At 44.4% G+C, this 23,484-nt stretch overlaps 1 protein-coding gene across 1 annotated transcript in view; it reads right to left on the bottom strand.

The window, feature by feature from the left end:
- The window catches only part of LOC124606617 (dipeptidase 1-like), a 1,437,429-nt gene that overhangs the window by 25,160 nt on the left and 1,388,785 nt on the right, over positions 1 to 23,484 (bottom strand). Inside the window, exon 13 of the mRNA XM_047138602.1 lies at positions 21,709 to 21,847. Within this exon, the coding sequence (XP_046994558.1) occupies positions 21,709 to 21,847 (139 nt within the window). The remainder of the gene's footprint in view (positions 1 to 21,708; positions 21,848 to 23,484) is intronic.

Below are 23,484 nucleotides of genomic sequence, written 5' to 3' on the forward strand. Positions count from 1 at the left end.
TGCACAACATTTATGACGTCAGAGCTAGTTACAGCGGACTGGCTGCCACACAATGGAAAGACTGATGTGACTTTATTACGGCGTGAGTAGGCTGCTTCCCTACAGTAAGAATACCAAACTTGGTAGTACTAATGTCAAGGACATGGGGAAGACAAATAATGCAGAATCAATTCAGTTGAAACACTTTTAACGTGCTGCTACGGTACATCATACCATGGCATACCGGCACCATTACTGCTACAAAAGGGGCTCAGTATGGTGTACATCAGTGTCTAGAAGAGTCTGAAAGTCCGGGATTGATTTCTGCACAGCAGAACGAAGCGCGTCCATAGGTATCCTAGCTATCTCTCTTGATATGTTGCGCTTCGGATTAGCGCTTTTGGGAATGTTCCCCTGGTAAACCCGGTCCTTCAGGTAGCCCCACAACCAGAAACCACAGGGAGTGAGATCAGGTGATCGTGACGGCCAAGCATTTGGAAACAATCCGCTGATAATTCGATTACTTCCAAATGTGTTTCTGAGAAGCATATAGCAGTAATACTGACCGGCACGCCTTTGGAAAGTAGCCGTGAAGTCACCCCACACGGTGACACGTTCGCCATACAGAGGAAATGTACGGTGACTGGAGGTGAAGATCCCCACACTCGGTAATTCTGTGCGTTCACCTCACCCATCAGAGCAAAACGAGCTTCCTCTCTCCACAGGATGGTCTAGGGCCAGCTCTCGTCAACTTCAATCCTTGCAAGAAGGTGGAGAGCGAAGTCAACAGGTCGTTGGGCGTCCTGTGGTGCAAGCTGCTGTGCAATATTGATCTTGTACGGATAGCATTTGATAATGGCTCGAAGCACCTTCCGTGCAGTGGACCACGGGATGTTCAATTGTAGTGACACGGCACGCGCACTGCCTGACGACGGGGGTTTGCGCGCACTGTTCTCTGCCGTAGCAACGGCGATTTCATCGAGCACCTGTGGTGCAGCTGGTCGTCCGCCGCTTCCCGGAGCGACGCCCAGTTCCCCAGTTGATAATAACTTCTTCATCATGCTGTGCACAGCAGGTGGAGAAAGGACCCCGGCGATATTCTGAAAGTGCAACTGCAGCCTTGCTGTCGTTTTGATAATAGAGCTTCACCAATAATGCCCAAGCTCGGGTGGATACGTCAACAACCGCACTGCGACTGGTCAGGTGTGCCGCGCGGGATTAGCCGAGCGGTCTGAGGCGCTGCAGTCACGGACTGTGCGGCTGGCCCCGGCGGAGGTTCGACTCCTCCCTCGTGCATGGGTGTGTGTGTTTATCCTTAGGATAATTTAGGGTAAGTATTGTGTAAGCTATGGGACTGATGACCTTAGCAATTAAGTCCCATAAGATTTCACACACCCTTGAAAATTTTGAACTGGTCAGGTGTGTTAGACTTTGGATCAAGATGGCACCTGGTGGCCATAGTTGGAACTCGACGGTGGCGCTATGACGCATGGAAATCATGCACCCCATACTCTGGACATGAATGCTACCACGTTTGGTACTCGTACGGTAATTAGCTTGCGCGTTATAACGTGTTGAATAGCGAAAGTTTAATTATAACCACCCGGTATATTCGCAGTTGCGGCACGAACTATTGTCAGCTGTATAAAGGAGTGACGAGACTGTAAACTGGAGCCGCATCGGGATTCGAACCACGATTTCCCGCTTCCTGCTTTACGAAAGCAGCTGCGAATTCGTTTCATGAGTTTTATAGCCGCCGTAGTCGCCGCAGTGCCTGTTGCTTTCGACATGCATGAATATCCGAAGGAACATCGCACCGTTCTTCTTAAAAACACACGCACTGCAACATCGTATTTACTCGCCGACACTATCAGCTACCTTCAGGAAAAATGTCTTCTCCCTGTACAGGAACGACTTAAGGTGTGTATGTATATGAGCACGGGTTGCAACGCAGGAATGACAACATATGGAAGTTTGGATATGGTCCTGAATCGTGCACTAATAGCCAAAGCGTTTAAATCAAAGACTCGCCCAACACCAGAAAACCGGGTTCGAGTTCTGGTCTGATACAAATGTTCGTTTTCGTCGTTCCCTTACACAGCTGATGGCTGTTTGTATTCGCAACTGTTAATAAATTACATCTGCACAGCCAAAATTGAAGATTACGGCCACGAAACTCATCGAAACTTTGCGACACGACGACGCCACCACTCGGCTGAAAGCCTGCACTGACAGATGCCGTCACTGGAATACAGCGAGAAAGCCTGTACTCCTCAGATACGCTAGTCCCTAACTCCCTATTTTCTGTACAGTGGACCTAGTAGAACAGATGGTAGCAGCTGTGCTGTGATGGGTACTGAAGCGTTTGATTTGTTCCGTAGTGGGAACGGCAGCACTTAACTAGAGTTTTCCGGTGGCGCTGCCGAGCGAGGCCGCTGGGTGATACGTAGGGCAATGTTATCCTCGCCTTCGTCGAGGTGGCTCGATACTCACCGCTTGCGGAGGAATTTTACTCGGGATTTCCACAAGTCTTCAGTCAGCAGGATGGGGGTGTCAGACCGGGAGTCACTACGTTGACGCAGGAGACACTGGTCTTCACGTTGCGGACTTTGATGTGTAGCCGGTGCGGCCGTAGAATATTGTCGCTTTCCTCCCGTGACAGTATCATGTATTGTAGGTCTGTTGTTCGAGGTAATCCGATTGATTAGGTCGTTACAGCGGAGACACCACAATCACTGCTTACAGTAACGGCCCTCCGCCTTGGTATTCTGTTGGTGAAATCTTGGTCACGTCGTTGCTGATGTGCCGGTTCATTTAGACGCACCTACCCCTAGGTTTCATTCAACCCACAACACCTTCAAATATCATGCAGGAGATTTTCATATCCTGTCGCTCGTAATGTGCAAACTATTAGTCCTACAGAAAAAAATGAGCAAATTATTTTTGTAGCAAATTTAATACAGTTAAATTTGGTAGTGATACACGATTTCGCTGGAGATCACAGTTTCTGATTTATTCAAGAAAAACGCATTTTGAAGGTCGGTTTCGTACATTTTCGTTCAATAATTCAAAAACTGCGGCCTCTAGCGAAAACATATCTCAGTACAAAACTTGACTACTTTAAATTTCCTACAGAAAGGTCCCGTTCATTTTTTTTTTTTTTTTTTTAATCTATATGACTAACAGCTTGCGTGTAGTGAGCGAGAGAATATGAAAATCTTGCGTGTGCTATTTGAAGACGTAGCTGGCTGTGTTAAAGCCAGCGGTAGCAACAGCTAAATCACCATTTATTTAGAACATCTATAACTAAGCGTTTGTATTAGCTCTCGTTGTTCATAAAATTATTTTGCTTTTGCGAAAGGCAAGTCCTCTTTTTTAAAGCAGTGATATAACTCTGTATTCAGTGTTTAGTTTTTTAAATAATGCAAAGTTAATTTTGATTTTTTTAAACGATTTCATTGGCATGGAGCTTAGTATTGTCAATTGGACTTTGATTCTCGAAGGTTTCCGCATTTTTATTTCTAATGCCGCAAGTCTGGCAAGGATCTCCAAGTATACGGATGTGCACGTGTACAATCGCGACATGTTATAAACAGAGAACAAATCCTACGATGATTAAAAATCTGTGCTTATCATTACTGATTCTGGACCCATTTTTAACGACTGACTCACTGGTGAGCTTCTTACGATGTTATAAGTTTTATTTCCAAGTTCCACAAATATTAAATGCAAAATTACCATGATTAAATATACTGAGGAAAGAGAGAGACCGGAACTGTTAGGTTCGTGAGATACTGAGGAATAGTATGCTGGAATCTAAATTCTGGTATGATTATTTTGAGAGGGTTTGATTATTTCCTGAAGATGGCAGCAACCGTTGAGTTCAGAATATTCTAACGGCTCTTCTTCTTCGTATAGGAGACGCAGTGCTCCAAAAACGACTGTTTTTCGACAGTCGCAGTCGAGGTCGAAGAGAACATCTCCGTCGACAAAAGATGATGTCCTAGAAGACAATTCTTCAACACTGCCGTTCCCACCGTTGGTACTAGTCCTATGTTTGGGGGTCATAAACACAACAGTGTGACGATGTTCAGAGGTCTCGAACCTTCACATGGTGGCCCTTCTAGCCTCAGAGCGCCACCTTCGCTTCGGACCAACGGTTGCGCTTTGCAGCAAGGCGACTACGAGGCACATGCGATATCCTATCTGCGGTTTGACGCAGAGCAACGTCTAGCTGCTCGTTACTCTGAGCGGAAGGCAGGAATGTTGATCGCGTGCAGGGGTTGCCGCTTACAATCGGGGAGCTCTCGCAGCGAGACGACACAGTGAGCCATGTTGTAAGACATAATCGTAATCAACCCCTTTTCGCCACCTCGATCGATAACTCAAGAGTTCAACGTGAGGCATCTGAGCTCGCTATAAGTAGGATTATACTTTGAATCAGTAAAACAATAGCCTATAGACAACGTGCATATGCTTCTCATTTACGAAGGAACTAGCCTCTCCGAGGGTTTCTGGGTGGACGGATGAATAATAAGTTACGCAAAGTTCAAACAACTCACGGGAAAGCAGCTCGGTGATTTCTTTGACAACCGCCTATATTTCGACAGGTGGCCAGTCTGTCATTTTCAAGGAAAAACTGCAACAAAAAAGCCCTGTCCAAAATAATTTAAAACCTCGATTAGCAGAGTAATTCCAGAAATATGACACACACACACACACACACACACACACACACACACACACACACACACAGACAGACTACAAACACTAGCGCCACCACATCCAAAGATGACCGACGCCATGTTATCGATAGTGAAAATTACTAAATCACGGATGAGGCAGCATTACCTCTGTCACTTTGGTCTCTGACAAAGAGAGAGAGAGAAGCATTCCACGCAGAATTTAAGAAGAACCTCCATTCCATCTCTATTTACAAGGTTACTTACCAAATTAATTTGAACTGTATTCCAATAATTGGAAGGGCATGCCATAATTTTATAGGGTGACCGATGCCAAGACAATGTTCTTCAATAGCCGTCTAGCTCTGCTGTTGTACGCGTGTGTGACGCTTACGTTGATAATCTGACCAATATATGACATGCCACAGCTGCAAGGAATGCGATATATACTGATATGCCAAGAAATTATCACCACTACCCAGCACGACGTCGGATGCCGCCTGGTGACGCGATACAAAAAAGTATGTGTGCGGAGCAGCCACGGACGGGAACACCTTAGCGAAGACAGGCCGGCCGCTGTCGCCGAGCGGTTCTAGGCGCTTCAGTCCGGAACCGCGTTGCTGCTACGGTCGCAGGTTCGAATCCTGCCTCGGGCATGGATGCGTGTGATGTCCCTAGGTTAGTTAGGTTTAAGTAGTTCTAAGTTCTAGGGGACTGATGACCTCAGATGTTAAGTCTCGTAGTGCTCAGAACCATTTGAACCATTTTTTTTGAAGATATGTGCAGCAAATGAGGAAATCCATTGACATGAGCGTATTTCACGAAGGGCAGATTATTAATAGGCAGAGCCTGGGAATGACCTGAGCATCTACGAAAAAAGGTAGGACAGGACGTCCACGACTCTTCGCAGGGTTTGAGGCTTGTCAGCTCCGTAAAGTACGGAAGATGGTGATCTGTGGCATCTCTGACGAAAGAGGACAATACTGGTGCACGAACAAATATTTCGGAGCACACCGTTTACCGTGATTTTCTTTTCCAGTCTTCTGGCTGGTTTGATACGGCCCGACACGAATTCCTCTCCTTTGCTAACCTCTTCATCACAGAGTAGCACGTGCAACCTACGTCCTCAATTATTTGCTGGATGTGTTCCAATCTCTGTCGTCCTCTACAGTTTTTGCCCTCTACATTGTTGAGAATGGATGTCCGCTGCCAACCATCACTATTTCCTTACATGTTGATCCAACGACGTCGTCGATTACGACTGCTCTGGGGACGGGACCATCAGGATTCGAACTGAGGTGAATGGCAGCCCGAAACATACAGCGCGCCACGGACACAGGCTGGTGGAAGCAGCATTATGCAATGGGAGACGCTCTCTTGCGCTGAGTGCGACCTGTGGTAGTAATCGAAGACACGCCGACGCCCGCAAGGCGTCTGCATCGCTTCACGCTTGATGTCTTCGCCGACGGTGATTTTATCTTATAGCAACATAATTTTCCGTGTCTCGGAGCCAGAACCGTACTACAGTGGTTTGAGGAGCTTTATAGTGAACTCACGTTGATGTCTTGACGACCACATTCGGCTGATGTAAATCCTCTGGAACCCGTCTGGGTCGCTATCGGGCACCGTCACCGCGTACGCAAATCAGCGGCCCGTTATTTACTCGTATTACGTGATATGTGAGTAGATATATAATGCCACTTACCTCCACAAACGTACCAACTAACTGTCGGATCCATAATAAGCAGAATCAGTGACGTATTTCGTTCCAAAGACGGACAAACACACTGCTAAGCAGGTGGTCAGAATGTTTTGGCTCATCAGTGTACACGACCATTGCGCAAAACAAGATCATCTTTAACGGAACCTAGAAGGACCCTAATCTTAGATGGAGGACGTAAAATACATTTAACACCATATTTATTCAAGATACCACCAATGCTTTTGGAAATTCTCCCTGCGTAAGGCAGAAAGGCCATAGAGCTTCATGCCAGCTCAGTATTATCGTCAGGCAGCCTATACGCTGTTGGTCGGTTTCACGACTAATCTACCTTTCACTGTATCCATCCTAACAAAAGCGACCTCGAGATGCTTGATCCAGCTGAAAACCCCTCAGAGTGCGAAATGACGTGCGCCCTGTGAACCAAGGTACGAAATACCCCTTCACGCTGAGCTGGATTGTGACAACTGTTAGCCTGCGGATACAAGCCATTGTGAGTAGGCTTCCTGGCTTCTTATCGACAGCATGTCCCAACATACCATCAGTCTTCCTCATGACTAATATGTCAAGGAAGGGAAGGTAGCCGTTATTCTCTGCATCCATCGCGAAAAGAATGTTCAGCAGGACTGAATTGAAATTCTCATTGCCGTGAGGCCAAATAAAAAAAGTCTAGTCTACGTATCTGAAAAAATCACACAGGTTTCAAGCCGCCGACCCAAGGCACGTTACTCGGTGTCTTTCACAAAAAAATTTGCAAAAATAGGTAACAACGGGATTCCCATCGCAATTCCACGTGTCTGCTCGTAGTACTGGTAATTGGATGAAAAGTAAGTAGTACCTAACACATCTCGCTATATGTTCGTTAATTCGCACCAGACACAACTTCAGTTAATTTAAAGGAATGAGATAAAAGAACATGAGCGAAAAGAGAAACCTCATCAGAATTTACTAGAGTATCAATATTTGAAATGCATACCCCCTATCTGACGTCAGAGAACCTCCGAGTTTGTGATGTAATGCTGACACCGATTGACTAGTAGGATCAGCATAGCCACGACGTATTTTGCTACACGATATGTCTCAGTACCAGTGTTACTCGGAGTCGGAGGAAGAGGAACCTCTTCTTTGACGATCTTCGCAAGGTCACATAACGTAGGGGGAACAGTACAATATTGACTGACACTCCTAACAGTCTGCTGAAACAAGGAACTTTTCCTCAGAAGGCTGTTACATTTTCTTTCGAGACATTTTGTATGGTAATAAACTATCCGACCGTAAACACTGCACCTATTGAACTTAATCCCGCTTATCCAGAACCACTGTAGCGTTGCCCTTGTCCATGGGTATAATAACAGTATCCGAATCAACTCTAAATGAATGTACAGCAAACCTCTCTGCTGCTGTTATGTTACTCTTGGGTGGACGCGCCCCACTCAGCAAACGACATGCCTTCCTACTAACCTCGTCTGTAGCCTCAGGATGTAGTAGAAAACCAACGTGTCGTGTGTATTATCTTTCCAGAATTGCTCTGAAAACCGATGATTTAAATCCCCTTAAACAGTGGCTATTTACAGCAGCTTTGCAGTTTTCCTCTCTCGAAATATCGGCTATTGTAGACGATGTCATCAGGTTGCATTCCCAGATGTTACTTGAACATTGCGTACTCCGGGAGAGGTCTCACAACTCATGTTATATCTTACAAGAGGCAATTTTTCACCTCGCGTACCGAAAGTGCAGATCTGTCCAGACAATAAAAGTCCATTGAAAATGACATGTAATAACAGTTATGATGCTTGCGTGTTTGACCTGATATTAAGACCACTAACTCAAGAGAGAAAAATGCTACAACGACTTTTTGACCAATGCCGAAGACGGTACATTTATATGACTGAAACCAGCCGCAACTTAGTAAGGTTATTCACTGCAGCTGATGGTGTAAGTATACAAAGGCGTCTTTCATGAAAAATGTAGCAGTTGCGGGATATTTAATAAGTCAGTTGTGAGTTAGTGTGAGCCCTGATACTCTCACTGATTTTCGCCATCTTCTGAGTGTTCTAAATTAATTGATCAGTAGAAGTGAAAATTAATCCGCTCCAACCATCCAATGGTCCTCCTCCTACGCAAGACATCAGTGATTTCCAATGGCTGCGGAAAATTCATTTTAATGCATAACTTGTCCTACTAATTTTATCAACTTTCTAGTCAGTGAAGCAATTAATTATTCAAAATGACAGTCACAATCGCATATTTATTTTATCTCCAACCGGTTTCAAACCGCTATGGGGTCATCTTCAGGGCAATTTACACCATTTGGTCACTCGCTGGAGTCGTCACCCGGCCTGTGCACGGTTGGTTACCAACGAGATGATATTCTGCAGTAACAAATGTGCATGAAAATATTGTGGAAGACATGCTTCGCAGCAGACAATTGTATAAAGGTTGTTGTTGTTGTGGTCTTCAGTCCTGAGACTGGTTTGATGCAGCTCTCCATGCTACTCTATCCTGTGCAAGCTTCTTCATCTCCCAGTACCTACTGCAACCTACATCCTTCTGAATCTGCTTAGTGTATTCATCTCTTGGTCTCCCTCTACGATTTTTACCCTCCACGCTGCCCTCCAATACTAAATTGGTGATCCCTTGATGCATCAACACATGTCCTACCAACCGATCCCTTCTTCTTGTCAAGTTGTGCAGCAAACTACTCTTCTCCCCAATTCTGTTCAATACCTCCTCATTAGTTATGTGATCTACCCATCTAATCTTTAGCATTCTTCTGTAGCACCACATTTCGAAAGCTTCTATTGTCTTCTTGTGCAAACTATTTATCGGTCCATGTTTCACTTCTATACATGGCTACACTCCATACAAATACTTTCAGAAATGACTTCCTGACACTTAAATCTATACTCGATGTTAACAAATTTCTCTTCTTCAGAAACGCTTTCCTTGCCATTGCCAGTCTCAATTTTATATCCTCTCTACTTCGACCATCATCAGTTATTTTGCTCCCCAAATAGAAAAACTCCTTTACTACTTTAAGTGTCTCACTTCCTAATGTAATTCCCTCAGCATCATCCAACTTAATTCGACTACATTCCATTATACTCGTTTTGCTTTTGTTGATGTTCATCTTATATCCTCCTTTCAAGACACTGTCCATTCCATTCAACTGCTTTTCCAAGTCCTTTGCTGTCTCTGACAGAATTACACCGAGCGAGGTGGCGCAGTAGTAAACCACTGGACTCGCATTCGGGAGGACGACGGTTCAATCCCGCGTACGGCCATCCTGATTTAGGTTTTCCGTGATTTCCCTAAATCGCTCCAGGCAAATGCCGGGATAGTTCCTCTGAAAGGGCACGGCCGAATTCCTTCCCCATCCTTCCCTAATCCGATGAGACCGATGACCTCGCTGTCTGGTCTCCTTTCCCAAACAACTCAACCCAAACCTCTGACAGAATTACAATGTCATCGGCGAACCTCAAAGTTTTGATTTCTTCTCCATGAATTTTAATACCTACTCCGAATTTTTCTTTTGTTTCCTTTACTGCTTGCTCAATATACAGATTGAATAACATCGGGGAGAGGCTACAACCCTGTCTTACTCCCTTCCCAACCACAGCTCCCCTTTCATGTCCCTCGACTCTTATAACCGCCATCTGGTTTCTGTACAAATTGTAAATGGCCTTTCGCTCCCTGTATTTTACCCCTGCTACCTTTAGAATTTGAAAGAGAGTATTCCAGTCATCATTGTCAAAACCTTTCTCTAAGTCTACAAATGCTAGAAACATAGGTTTGCCTTTCCTTAATCTTTCTTCTAAGATAAGTCGTAAGGTCAGTATTGCCTCACGTGTTGCAGTGTTTCTACGGAATCCAAACTGATCTTCCCCGAGGTCGGCTTCTACTAGTTTTTCCATTCGTCTGTAAAGAATTCGTGTTAGTATTTTGCAGCTGTGGCTTATTACACTGATTGTTCGGTAATTTTCACATCTGTCAACACCTGCTTTCTTTGGGATTGGAATTTTTATATTCTTCTTGAAGTCTGAGGGTATTTCGCCTGTTTCATACATCTTGCTCACCAGATGGTAGAGTTTTGTCAGGACTGGCTCTCCCAAGGCCGTCAGTAGCTCCAATGGAATGTTGTCTACTCCCGGGGCCTTGTTTCGACTCATGTCTTTCAGAGCTCTGTCAAACTCTTCACGCAGTATCGTATCTCCCATTTCATCTTCATCTACATCCTCTTCCATTTCCATAATATTGTCCTCAAGTACATCGCCCTTGTATAGACCCTCTATATACTCCTTCCACCTTTCTGCTTTCCCTTCTTTGCTTAGAACTGGGTTTCCATCTGAGCTCTTGATATTCATACAAGTCGTTCTCTTATCTCGAAAGGTCTCTTTAATTTTCCTGTAGGCAGTATCTATCTTACCCCTAGTGAGATAAGCCTCTACAACCTTAAATTTGCCCTCTAGCCATCCCTGCTTAGCCATTTTGCACTTCCTGTCGATCTCATTTTTGAGACGTTTGTATTCCTTTTTGCCTGCTTCATTTACTGCATTTTTATATTTTCTCCTTTCATCAATTAAATTCAATGTTTCTTCTGTTACCCAAGGATTTCTACTAGCCCTCGTCTTTTTACTACTTGATCCTCTGCTGCCTTCACTACTTCATCCCTCAAAGCTACCCATTCTTCTTCTACTGTATTTCTTTCCCCCATTCCTGTCAATTGTTCCCTTATGCTCTCCCTCAAACTCTGTACAACCTCTGGTTCTTTCAGTTTATCCAGGTCCCATCCCCTTAAATTTCCACCTTTTTGCAGTTTCTTCAGTTTTAATCTACAGGTCATATCCAATAGATTGTGGTCAGAGTCCACATCTGCCCCTGGAAATGTCTTACAATTTAAAACCTGGTTCCTAAATCTCTGTCTTACCATTATATAATCTATCTGATACCTTTTAGTATCTCCAGGGTTCTTCCATGTATACAACCTTCTTTTATGATTCTTAAACCAAGTGTTAGCTATGTTTATGTTGTGCTCTGTGCAAAATTTTACCAGGCGGCTTCCTCTTTCATTTCTTAGCCCCAATCCTTATTCACCTACTACGTTTCCTTCTCTCCCTTTTTCTACACTCGAATTCCAGTCACCCATGACTATTAAATATTCTTCTCCCTTCACTATCTGAATAATTTCTTTTATTTCATCACACATTTCTTCAATTTCTTCGTCATCTGCAGAGCTAGTTGGCATATAAACTTGTACTACTGTAGTAGGTGTGGGCTTCGTATCTATCTTGGCCATAATAATGCGTTCATTATGCTGTTTGTAGTAGCTTAACCGCATTCCTATTTACCTTTTCATTATTAAACCTACTCCTGCATTACCCCTATTTGATTTTGTGTTTATAACCCTGTAGTCACCTGACCAGAAGTCTTGTTCTTCCTTCCACCGAACTTCACTAATTCCCACTATATCTAACTTTAAGCTATCCATTTCCCTTATTAAATTTTCTAACCTACCTGCCCGATTAAGGGATCTGACATTCCACGCTCCGATCCGCAGAACGCCAGTTTTCTTTCTCCTGATAACGACATCCTCTTGAGTAGTCCCCGCCCGGAGATCCGTATGGGAGACTATTTTACCTCCGGAATATTTTACCCAAGAAGACGCCATCATCATTTAATCATACAGTAAAGCTGCATGCCCTCGGGAAAAATTACGGCTGTAGCTTCCCTTTGCTTTCAGCCGTTCGCAGTACCAGCCCAGCAAGGCCGTTTTGGTTATTGTTACAAGGCCAGATCAGTCAATCATCCAGACTGTTGCCCTTGTAACTACTGAAAAGGCTGCTGCCCCTCTTCAGGAACCACACGTTTGTCTGGCCTCTCAACAGATACCCCTCCGTTGTGGTTGCACCTAAAGGTGTAAGAAGAAAATCCGCCGATGACGTTGCGAAGGTGGCATAACGTACCTGAGAGAGTATAAATACATCTGTTTTGAGTTGCGTGGGCCAAACACTTTGATTGTTCTTTGTACGTCAATAACTAATAAGGTCCCGATTCGACTTATGAGGGGCATAATTGACTACGCGTAAACGCTGCGTAACGTATTACAGGTCCATTACATCAGCCGGTGTGCATCAACACGTTACTCGTGGGTAAAAGCTACTCGTTAACCACGATTGTAGGCGAGACTTGTTGCTGTGTTACACGTGCGGCGCTAATGGACTGTACAGTATCGTTATAAATTGCTTAACGGCATTCGAACTCATGTTTAACTAATCTATAATGGATTAATTATCGTTTAGCATTATACTGCGTGTTCGTCGTTGCCGCGGACACAATGGAGGTGTTCGGCTGTGTATGCTAGTTAGGCTTGTCCGAGCTTTAATCGTTGTTAGTGGCTCTCTCAGTTACGTTGTTACTTATTATTGGAAACAGAGAGACTGACGGTAGCTTCCTAATTGTCAGTGATGCTGTGAGGGTAAGAGAGAATACTGAATATGATGGAAACGAAACGAAGATGGCTGTTTCTTTTTAAGGTGCTGTCATATAAATAGGAATCGTGAGGACAAGATTACATCAATTGCAGTATGCTCACACGAGTTTAAATAATCTTTCTTCCCGTGCTCCTCACCTAAATGGAAGGGATAAAGCCCTAATAATACATAAAGTGCTACTTACCCTTTGGCATTCACTTTAAAGTGCTTCGGAGGGTGTAGGGTAAACGCGGGATAGACGGCAACACGCGAGAGATGGCCAACGCCCGTAGTTCTTCCGCGACCCGCTGAACAGCGCTGCCAGTCAATTGGCAGTAAATAATGCGAGTGATTGTCGCTGCTCCGTATGGCTCTTTATTTCAAGTAAAAGTAAGCAATTTCAATGAGTTTAGTTTTATTTAAGTTTACAAATAAATTATGTAGTATGTGACAACCTTTCGATTTAAACATAACTTAGGCTGCGAGTAGCAACAGAAACTTCAGTTTTAAAATTATTAAGGTCTAACTGCATACCAGTAATTAGGTTTCGTTTGAGTTAGCATCCACCATGTTTGATGACGCGTTATGACAGTCCCTCCCAGCTGTTTCGGAGAGACGGTCGTACAATCATCGGGATGGATGGCCATCCCATAAACGTGTTACATATTAAAATTTGGTGACATTGCCATTTTTTTTTTTTTACAGATGTCGAATAAGTAAATTTGAAAGGTCAGCTCTTCTATCGGATCATGGAAAGAAAAAGACCCTAAGAATGCTATTAGTAAAGTAAATGACGATGGATATTCTGTGAGGAAAGATCCTGTTGAGGTTACTACTCCCAAAGATCTTTTGAGAGCAAATTAGAGACCGACCGTGATTCCAAAATTCCAATGATGCCTAGTTCTTATTTGGGTTAAGCTAATGAGTTACGGCTTCTCCAGCACACAGAAAATGGTTTTCCTTAAGAGGACTATATACGAAGCCTATCTTATGATTTTGCTGTGCAGCATGACCTTAAACACAAATTTAATAACGAGAAAGGAAAAGCAGGTTCTTATCTCGACATACGGATCTAAGTGTGCGCGATCTTTGGACACAGTGCTGGGAATCAATCGGGATAAAGTCAAGAAATATTTCAATAGCTGACCAGGTGCTGTTGTAGCTGAAAAGGGGTCAAAAACAGTTCCATGATTACTTCGACAGAGAAAGGAGAGACTACTACAGTAATTGCATGCTGATATACTGAAGGGACGTTTATTCGTCGTCATGTTGTCGTGAATGGAGTTAACAAAGAAAAGGAGTGGGAGGACAGCATGCCACAGGGAAGTAAAGTTGTCATGTCAAATCTGCCTACGTGTATGCTGAAACCTACATCAATGCTGAGACCTTTTTGGAATGGCTAAGTGATCAGTCTGTGCCCCGTACACACCTTGGTACAGTTATGCGTATTTTAGTTGGCCATATTTCACACTCTAGCTTGGTACAGATGATGATGTTTCCCAAGAGGAATTGTTCAATGTGCTTCTCCAGCCATACCGCCCATTATCTGCAACCACTGGACCGATTTGCCTGCAAATCTTTAAAGCATTATTTCTATAGTATCGTTGAAAAATAGCAAAGGAATCACCTACCTCGGAAGCTAGTGTGATGGCAATTTGGCGAGCTACTACTAGATTGTGGGTGAAAAGCAGCAACAACAGGAATCACCGTCTCTGTATTCAAAGGAACGGGAATCGATATGTTTAATCCCGATGCAGATCCAGATTACGCTTTTAGAAGTGACCCTGATAGACCCACAGGAAATGAAAACATCGACGTATCTGGCCAAACACTCCACGAAAGAGCCTCGTTACTCTTGCTGTGTTCCCTTACTAAAGCAGGTATCGTCGAATCATCTAGCCAGAGATCGACCGAGGGAGCTCTGTTGCCCAAGCTACAGTTCAGAACTAGACCAACCAGCTCTACTTCAGCAGGCAAATGTGGTCAAAAATGGCCTGAAATAAGAGCAACGTCACCTGTATCAGGAGCTTCCACAAGACCAGACGATAGGCCTCTTTTGGCCTGTCATTTCAAATGAAACGAAACAAGTCACCCCTACAAAAATTCTGAACAATATTTCACCTTTTCCAGCTAGATCTGAGCATCAAACAAACACACGTAGGCCTAGAGAAATTAAAGCTACAAACTCGCCGTCAAACGAAAATATTTAAAAAAAACTGAAATTGAAACTTTATGCAGGAGGGAAGAAATAGTCATAATGGAGGAAAAAACTAGTGAGGAAGGCGCTGATCAGGAAGGTTAAAGGAACTTCAGACAGTTCAGACTCGTCAGATGGCGTTCACTACAAGGAAGAGTCAAGTGACGAACTTCTTGAAGAAGTTGGATGCGGGGAAGACTACTCATAAACCGATAAAACCTGTCATTGGATTGAATGTGTCACGTGTAAGCGTTGGCTACAGACAATATTTTGATGCCTGCCATCGATGTGGTAATACAGTTTTAAGAAAGTAAACCTGAGCTCATAAAATAAACATTCCTTTTCATAAATTAGGCTAAATTCTAGACCCAATAACCTACGTAATTGGGACGACTTCTCATTATTTTCCGTATGAAATTAATATGTTCCAACGAGTTAATAAAAATGGCAAAAAATTCGATATCTGTAAAATGCCTTTTACAAATGAGGTTCTGTTTTAGTCATCATTTACCTACAATTAATATCTTTATAAAACTTATCGTATCAAAGGATTCAATAAAAGATGTTTAAAACGTTTAATTTTTTAAAATTTTTCTCTTTGATTTTAAAGAGTTTTTTCCGATGGTCATCTATGCCTTACATGTCTGGCCTTCTAACCCCTGATACTTGAGTAAGATGGCCAAGTATTACATATTTCTTAAGACCTTTTAGGTAGTGTCGAAGCTGGTATATCCTTGTAAACCAAGTCGACTTTTGTTTTTTATGAATCGGAAAGGAAGTTTAGAGGAAGTTTCAGGTTGTTCCTGTGTATGAGGGTTGGAAACTGGCTTCTGAAAAAGTCGTGGCCACCTTCCCCGGATTTATCCCAGCTGTACATACGTCGTTCTTTCTCACTAGTATTTGAATCGAGAAAATGGAAAGTGAAAACAATCACATTTCTCTTTAGGGGTCTAAACGAACTATACGCATAATTATCGAGACATAAAACAAAAAAGCAAGAGATATAAGCCGTATATTACACTCAACTGCACCAACTGTGATCCCAAGAGATAATCATAAATGAAGAGCACTCAAAATCGTATTTGCCGGAGTAAATACTTACTTGGTGGAGCGATTGAAAACGTTTTGGAGACAATAAGAAATCACGTAAGATAAATTACAGATCAGGGGTAATTAATGAATTGAGAGATCCTTGCCAACTCAGTTGAGTCGCAGAACGCTGTACGCTGATCGATGTAGCCGTACCCAGAATAACGACAACAACGAAATCAGCTGTTAGCAGTGTCACCCAGCACACGCGGGAGGAGGAAAACAATGGGCCACAGATTATCTTTCCACAAACCATTGTACGACTGTGATCCATATATAACGTAGCTCAGAGAGAGATGTAACAAGCAAAAAGAAAACTTCTGTGTTTGTTATCAAAAAAGTGGAACATTATTAAAGGGAACGAAACACACGCATTTCACTTTGATTCTTTTTGGGCAATTCACGTTGCTTCTATTGTACACTCTTGTAGTTTAATTCTGAACTGAGGTACTGTATTGTATGTTAACTGCGGACCTAGAAACGAGGGAAGGGCTCCGTCTCTGCCGCAGCCGCAGTGGGCCACAACCCCACCACGAATACCGCAGTCCACTTCACACCCCTTCGCCGCCCCGCCTAGAACCCAGGGAGATTGTGCGGTTCGGCTCCTGGTGGACCCCCCCCCCCCCCCCAAGGGAACGTCTTACACTAGACGAGTGTAGGCCCTATGTTTGCGTGGTAGAGTAATGGTGGTGTACGCGTACGTGGAGAACTTGTTTGCGCAGCAATCGGCGACATAATGTAGCTGAAACAGAATAAGGGAAACCAGCCCGCATTCGCCGTGGCAGAGGGAAAACCGCCTAAAGACCATTTACAGACTGGCCGACTCACCGGACCTCGACACAATCCGCCGGGCAGATTCACGCCGGGGACCAGGCGCTGCTTCCCGCCAGGAAAGCTGTGCGTTAGACCGCACGGCTAACCGGGCGGGCTGAACTAAGATAATACGTAGGTGAATGGTGTAATGTGGTTATTGGGGATAACAGAGCTCCATCTATATATGTGTGGTGTTTGCTCTGTCGGACATGTCCGAAGAACAGATACCATTTTCGTCTTGCAGCCATTTGAATGAAGACAGAAGGGACTACAGACATCGACTGCGAGTAGGCGTTGATTTAAATCAGTGGGGGAAGGTGAACACTTGTGCTGGACCAGGATTACGCCTAGTAAGGAGGAGACCCGAATTCAGCTCCAGATCAGGAAGGAATTTTCAACTTTCCCACTGATTTGAGTCAATGTTCACTTGTAGCCAATGTCCGTAATTTGTTTGTGTCTTAGTTCCAGCTATGTCTTTCTACTAATCGCTTAAGCGTATCTTCCATGATTCGCTCAGATGGTCCATGCAACTTAATTTACAATAAAAGTAAAATAAAACACGAATAAAGCGTTGTTCTACTTTCAATTTTTTTAAAACGCCGTCAAAAGTTTTATCAATATCAATTAGATGTTATTCTCCACAACTATTTCTAGATTCATCCTGAGAAGCAATGGACTGCTTCCTTGCAGCAAACACAAAATCTGCTAACCACTGAGCAATCATAACCCACACCCATTTATTTAAGGATGTTTGTATACAAGAACGCAAATAGTTTATGCCACTATAATTGTATTTGTAACCGAATATACACCTTTACAAGCATTTAGATACGCGGAAGTGTATGTATAAGTTCTTTAGTACGTACACTGCATGACTGGATTGATTTGGTGGAAGAGACCAACACTGCCTGACAAAGAAACACTGAAGACAAGGTCGGATGATTACAAATACAATTCTGTCTGACAGGGAGAACAGTCACCAGAGAACAATGTTGTTTTTGTTTAGTGTTACAACACCGTCTGCTAGGGCATACAAGCTACGCGAACATCACCAGGTGTTGAATGATCGCTGTAAGAGACACTGAACTGGCGAGTATACGTGTGAGAGAGCGTTATCAGTATCCAACAGACTACGAATGGTGCCTCATTTGGGGTGTCCACTTGGCTGGCTGGTCGTATCACACAATTTCCTGAAATCTGAGGCACTCAGATGCGACTCATCGTCATACTGAGCACCAAGCACCTTAAGATATGCTCCTGACATCCGATTACAACGAACATGCTCCCTGCGACAGTCTGTGCCATCCCACTACACTGATCGAAGGCTAATAGTAGCTGGACTAGGGAATTACCTCCACAGGCCCTAGCTGATGTTAACACCACAACACAAACGGCTGCGTGTGGCATTCTGCCATCTGGGAGCATGGAATGCTGGAGCATGGCGTCGCATTGTGTTCACCCAAGTGTCGCGTTTCTGAACTGCCCAGGACGACCATCGTGTTTGCCGGCGGCTTTGGGAGACGTCTGACTCGTCCAATGTCTTGGAGAGCTACGGCGATGTTACTTCCGGCGTCATGGGGCAGGGAAGTATCGGGTGTGGCTTCATGTCACAGCTGGTTATGGTTGAGGGAACTCGGACGGCACAGTCTTACATCACGAACATTCTGCGTCCTCGTGTGGTACCTCTCACACGACATTAGTGTGGTGCAGTTTTTCAGCAGCACAATGTTCTTTCGTCCACACTTGGCACATGTAGCTACGAACTGTCTGGGTGATGGTGCGGTACCCCAGTGGCCAGCAAGATCCCCGGATTGTCGCCAACAGGGCATGTGTGAGACCAGCTCGGACGTCGGCTCCATTCCATTGCCAGTATGAAGCACATGAAGGACCTGTTACGACAGTCGTATCACAACAGAACTGTCAATCTCCATGTAGGCTAGATTCGATTTTGTTATCTCTAAAGTAACATACCCTCTCAAACAAGGAAGTTCCATTTCGTTTTCTGTTCTCCTTCCGGAAGTTTATCTTTCTTTTTTCAGCCAGTGTATATATTACAACTAAATCGATTCTTATTACCATCTTCGATTTCCCTAATTCAACATACTCTCTCAAGAATTCTTAAGGTAGTCAAAGCCCTGACCGAAGATCAATGACGTTTTTAGTCCTGACGTCGAGTGTTCGTTACAAATAAGGACTGAAAAGCCCTAAATGTGTTGCAAATGCAGGTATATGAAAGCTAAACCGACAAATAAAAATTGTCACTACAAAAAAAAAAAAAAAAGGTTCAAATGGCTCTGAGCACTATGGGACTTAACATCTGTGGTCATCAGTCCCCTAGAACTTAGAACTACTTAAACCTAACTAACCTAAGGACATCACACACATCCATGCCCGAGGCAGGATTCGAACCTGCGACCGTAGCAGTCGCGCGGTTCCGGACTGAGCGCCTAGAACCGCTAGACCACCGCGGCCGGCATTGTCACAGTTAAGCCTTTACAGATGGCGCAGAAATCGAGTCACGTGGTCAACCACACGCGTACGGCCTCTGGGTGAACTGAAGGTAGAAGCGATTAATAAACAAGTGACGTTTAAAGAGGAAATTATACGTAACCATTGGCAAATGCAATGACGTGACAGGCAAAAAGGGGCAATGGTGTTTGGTCATGCCCATCGCCATAAAGTGGGTGAAGTTGCTAGACTTATTGGTGTGTCGTGGTGGACTGCTCAAGCAGGCTACAAGCAAAGGGGCAACACACGCGGTCACGAATCACGACGTCAGACTTGTGGACGGAAAAAAGTCTGGGATGAGAGGGATCGGAGACTTATTTCTTGGCTTGTGAATGAAAATCGCTTCCAAACCCGACACGAATCGCAGCAGGCAGTGGATGAAGTTCCATTCCAACGCGTTAGCGAGAGAACATCGCTATGGGAAGAGCAAGAAATGAACATTTGGAGTCAGTCACCCCGCAAGAGGCCATTGCTCACACGTGCGCATAAAGAGAATAACAGGAAAGTTCATCGGGCTGCAAAATATGTGACTGGTTTTCTGATCAATCCCGAACCGTATTACATATCCATTGGCCTGCAAAGTCACCTGACTTCAACCCCACAGGAATTCCGTAGGACATGCCGGAACAGCGAGTAAAACGCGGAAACGTCGGCATCATATTCCCAGCACTTTGGTGGAACTGCGCTATCACATTCTCGGCAAGTGGCCTAACGTGAATGTGAAGTATCTGCACAACATTGTTGGCTCTCTTCCTAACGGTATCTAGGCGGTTATCAAGTCACGGGGAGGAATTATACGCTATTAAATTGCGTTCTTTCGGATTTCTCTAGAGGTTACTAATTTTTTTTTGCAGTAAGCTTAGTAGTCATTCCTCTCTGCCATCAGAAGTTACACTGCTGGTGTTGGGTGAACTTCCTGAATACCTTTAGGAGACAAATGGAAAAATTTTATACCAATGGTAGTGAACTATAATGAAACACTAACGATGAAGTTGCAGGTGAAGGATACGCTATTATGTGTTAGGAAATAATGGGTGCTATTATTATTATTATTTTCGGATTCAGGACAGTAATAAAAATTATTTAGAAAATCATACATATCTAGAATATGGATACAAGATTTTACAAAAGTCAAATTGGTTTTGAGGCCCAGAAATTGACTGTCTTGACTGCTGGAACATTTTCTGCGGCCAGGTCATCAGGTTTTCAGGATTCAGGCAACTTTAGACAGACCAAGAGGCGTGCATCATCTTGAGATTCTCCGCATTCGCAGGCTGCATCTCCAGAAATGTATCCCTATCGTTTCAAGTTTTGTTAGCACCATGACAGTCCAGTCTGCAGTGTCTTCCACGTCTGATAGGGTAGTTGGAAACCAGCAGCAGGCTCCTCCTTCAGGATTTATCTATTATTTTCAATTATTTTGTCCAGCACAGATCAATTCGGCAAGAGGAAGGTGAAGATGTAATTGCTTCAATTGTGATTCATCAACTTCTCCCGGCGTATTTCTTGCTTGAACAGTTCACGGGTGTACTGCCGGTCCATAGTGTCCAACGGGCACAATACTTCGGCGATGAGACATGTCGCCATCGTCAGGTGCGCTGACGAACTGAAAGAAAACGAACGAGCGACCAGGGCGGACGAGGCAGTCACACCGACGCCACCACAGACGCCGACGCCAGCCAGCCTCTCAGCGACCGCCGACGCGCGGAGAGAACGCCTCCCGGGGGGAGGGGATTTAGGGCGGCCGCCCGCCCTCAGGAGCTCAAGTCGTCAGCGCACCTGACGATGGCGACATCTCTGGTCACCGAAATATTGTGACCGTTGGACACTATGAACCGGCAGTACACCTGTGGATTATTCGAGCAATTGCTTCAATTGTTTGCAGGAAACTCCTTCTGGGCTTCAACCTTGAACACGATGCTTCAGTTCCAAGCATGGGATGCCTGGGATCGTTTTCCCGCTTTCTGTTTTCAACTTCTGGCGCTGTTCTTCGTCTTATCTCCGCAGGTGCTATGCCTGCCAGTTGGTTGATTTTGTCGTCTGGAGTTGGTCGTAGGCTACATGTTATGATACGGCCTGTCTCGTTGAGAGCGTTATCAATATGCTTGGTGTGTGGAGAGTATGGATGTAATGTGGTGGAGATTTATAGCTTGATTGCAGTTCTAAGTAACTACCCTTTCCGGTATTTGGACACTTATGAGAGGGGCAGTGGGACGCGGGCGAGCTTCGCGCGGCGCCTGGCGGACGCACCTTCTCGACCTCCCGGAAGACCCTGACGAGGTTGGCGCCGGCCAGCTTCTTGATGTCCGAGGCGCTCCACAGGCGGTCCCTGGCCAGCTCCGCCAGCAGCAGCGGGTACCGCGACACGTCCTCCAGGCCCTCCGGCGTCCTGCAACACCGTCCAGCAACATCACCACTGTTCCCCAAAAGTGAAACCATCCACTAACCGTCTGACCTTGGAACCGCAGCAGAGGGAACCTGCGTAGGTGACCTGGCTTTCCACATCAGGGATGAAGAATACTTTACAGTGGAACCTCACTTATCGTGCCCTCATTAATCTTAATCTCCATTCAGTAACAACTGGAACATTTCAATACGAAAATCACACAATTTACATTCAACCTGCCATCATACAAGTAACCTGCCACGGTGTCCGCTAAGAAGCTGACAGTACTGTATTGCCCCCGTTTATTTCGAGTATAAAATTATATCAAACAGAATGGCGATGGCAGCACTCTTGAACAATAAATTAGGTACACTGCACAGGATGGGTAAAGGAGAGCTGTTGAAAAAGACTGCTGCTGAATTTTGTGTTGAAACATTTACATTTTCTCAGACATAGCTCTTACAGACGTAAACACATGGCTATCAAATAATAATGACGGTATGATTTCTGATAACGAAATAATCCTCTTTTCATCATGTGTAGACAATAACGACAATGGTGGTTGATTAGTTTATAAAATTGACGCCCAAAACCATAAAATTATGACACATACAGACTCAACAAAAGCAGCAGGACAAAAGTAGTTATTTACAGGTTGAGCACAAAGTCTTGACCTGATTATGAAAATTTATAACAGAATAACCGTTTGACATAATAAGTTACATTTGATGTCGTTACATAGGTTAGTGTTTCTAGTTTTTTTTAAGACCACTTGCGTTATAAAACCTCAATGTATGATCCCTTGGTAACTCGTAGAATGTCAAGGCGATATTCCAGTTTTCGTCAGGTGTTTCGTAACATGTGTTCTGTCACAGTACCCAAAGCAGCTTGTATTCTAGCCTTCAGTTCCTCGATGTCAGCAGCTGGTGTGACGAAGACTCTGCCCTTGATGTCGCCCAAGAAAAAAAAGTCAAGAGGTGTAATGTCTGGAGAGCGGGGTGGCCAGGGTGTTGGACCGTTCCTTCCGATCCACCGATCCGGTCATTACACCCCACTGCTGACATTACGGCCCTTGACTTTTTTTTCTGGGGCTATATCAAGGACAGCTGCTGACATCGACGAACTGAAGGCTAGGATACAAGCTGCTTTGGATACTGTGACAGAACACATGTTACGAAACACCTGACGAAAACTGGAATATCGCCTTGACATTCTACGAGTTACCAAGGGATCATACATTGAGGTTTTATAACGCAAGTGGTCTTAAAAAAAACTAGAAACACTAACCTATGTAACGACATCAAATGTAACTTATTATGTCAAACGGTTATTCTGTAATAAATTGTTATAATGAGGGCAAGTCTTTGTGCTCACCTTGTATTTGGAAAGCCAGACGGAAAAGCAAAGGCGGAAATATTGCTATTGAAACATTACCTGCACGGCGGTGCTAAGATTTTCCAAACCGTCGGCTGTGGTACGTTCAGCTCCCTGCTTGCTTTATTCGTCGACTTCCGCGGGCTACGCGTGAAACTTGCCCGCACGCGTTCAATCGTTTCTTCGCTCACTGCAGGCCGACCCGTTGATTTCTCCTTACAGAGGCATCCAGAAGCTTTAAACTGCCCATACCATTGCCGAATGGA

Source organism: Schistocerca americana, chromosome 3 (genome assembly GCF_021461395.2).
Source record: "Schistocerca americana isolate TAMUIC-IGC-003095 chromosome 3, iqSchAmer2.1, whole genome shotgun sequence".
NCBI classification, from domain to species: domain Eukaryota; kingdom Metazoa; phylum Arthropoda; class Insecta; order Orthoptera; family Acrididae; genus Schistocerca; species Schistocerca americana.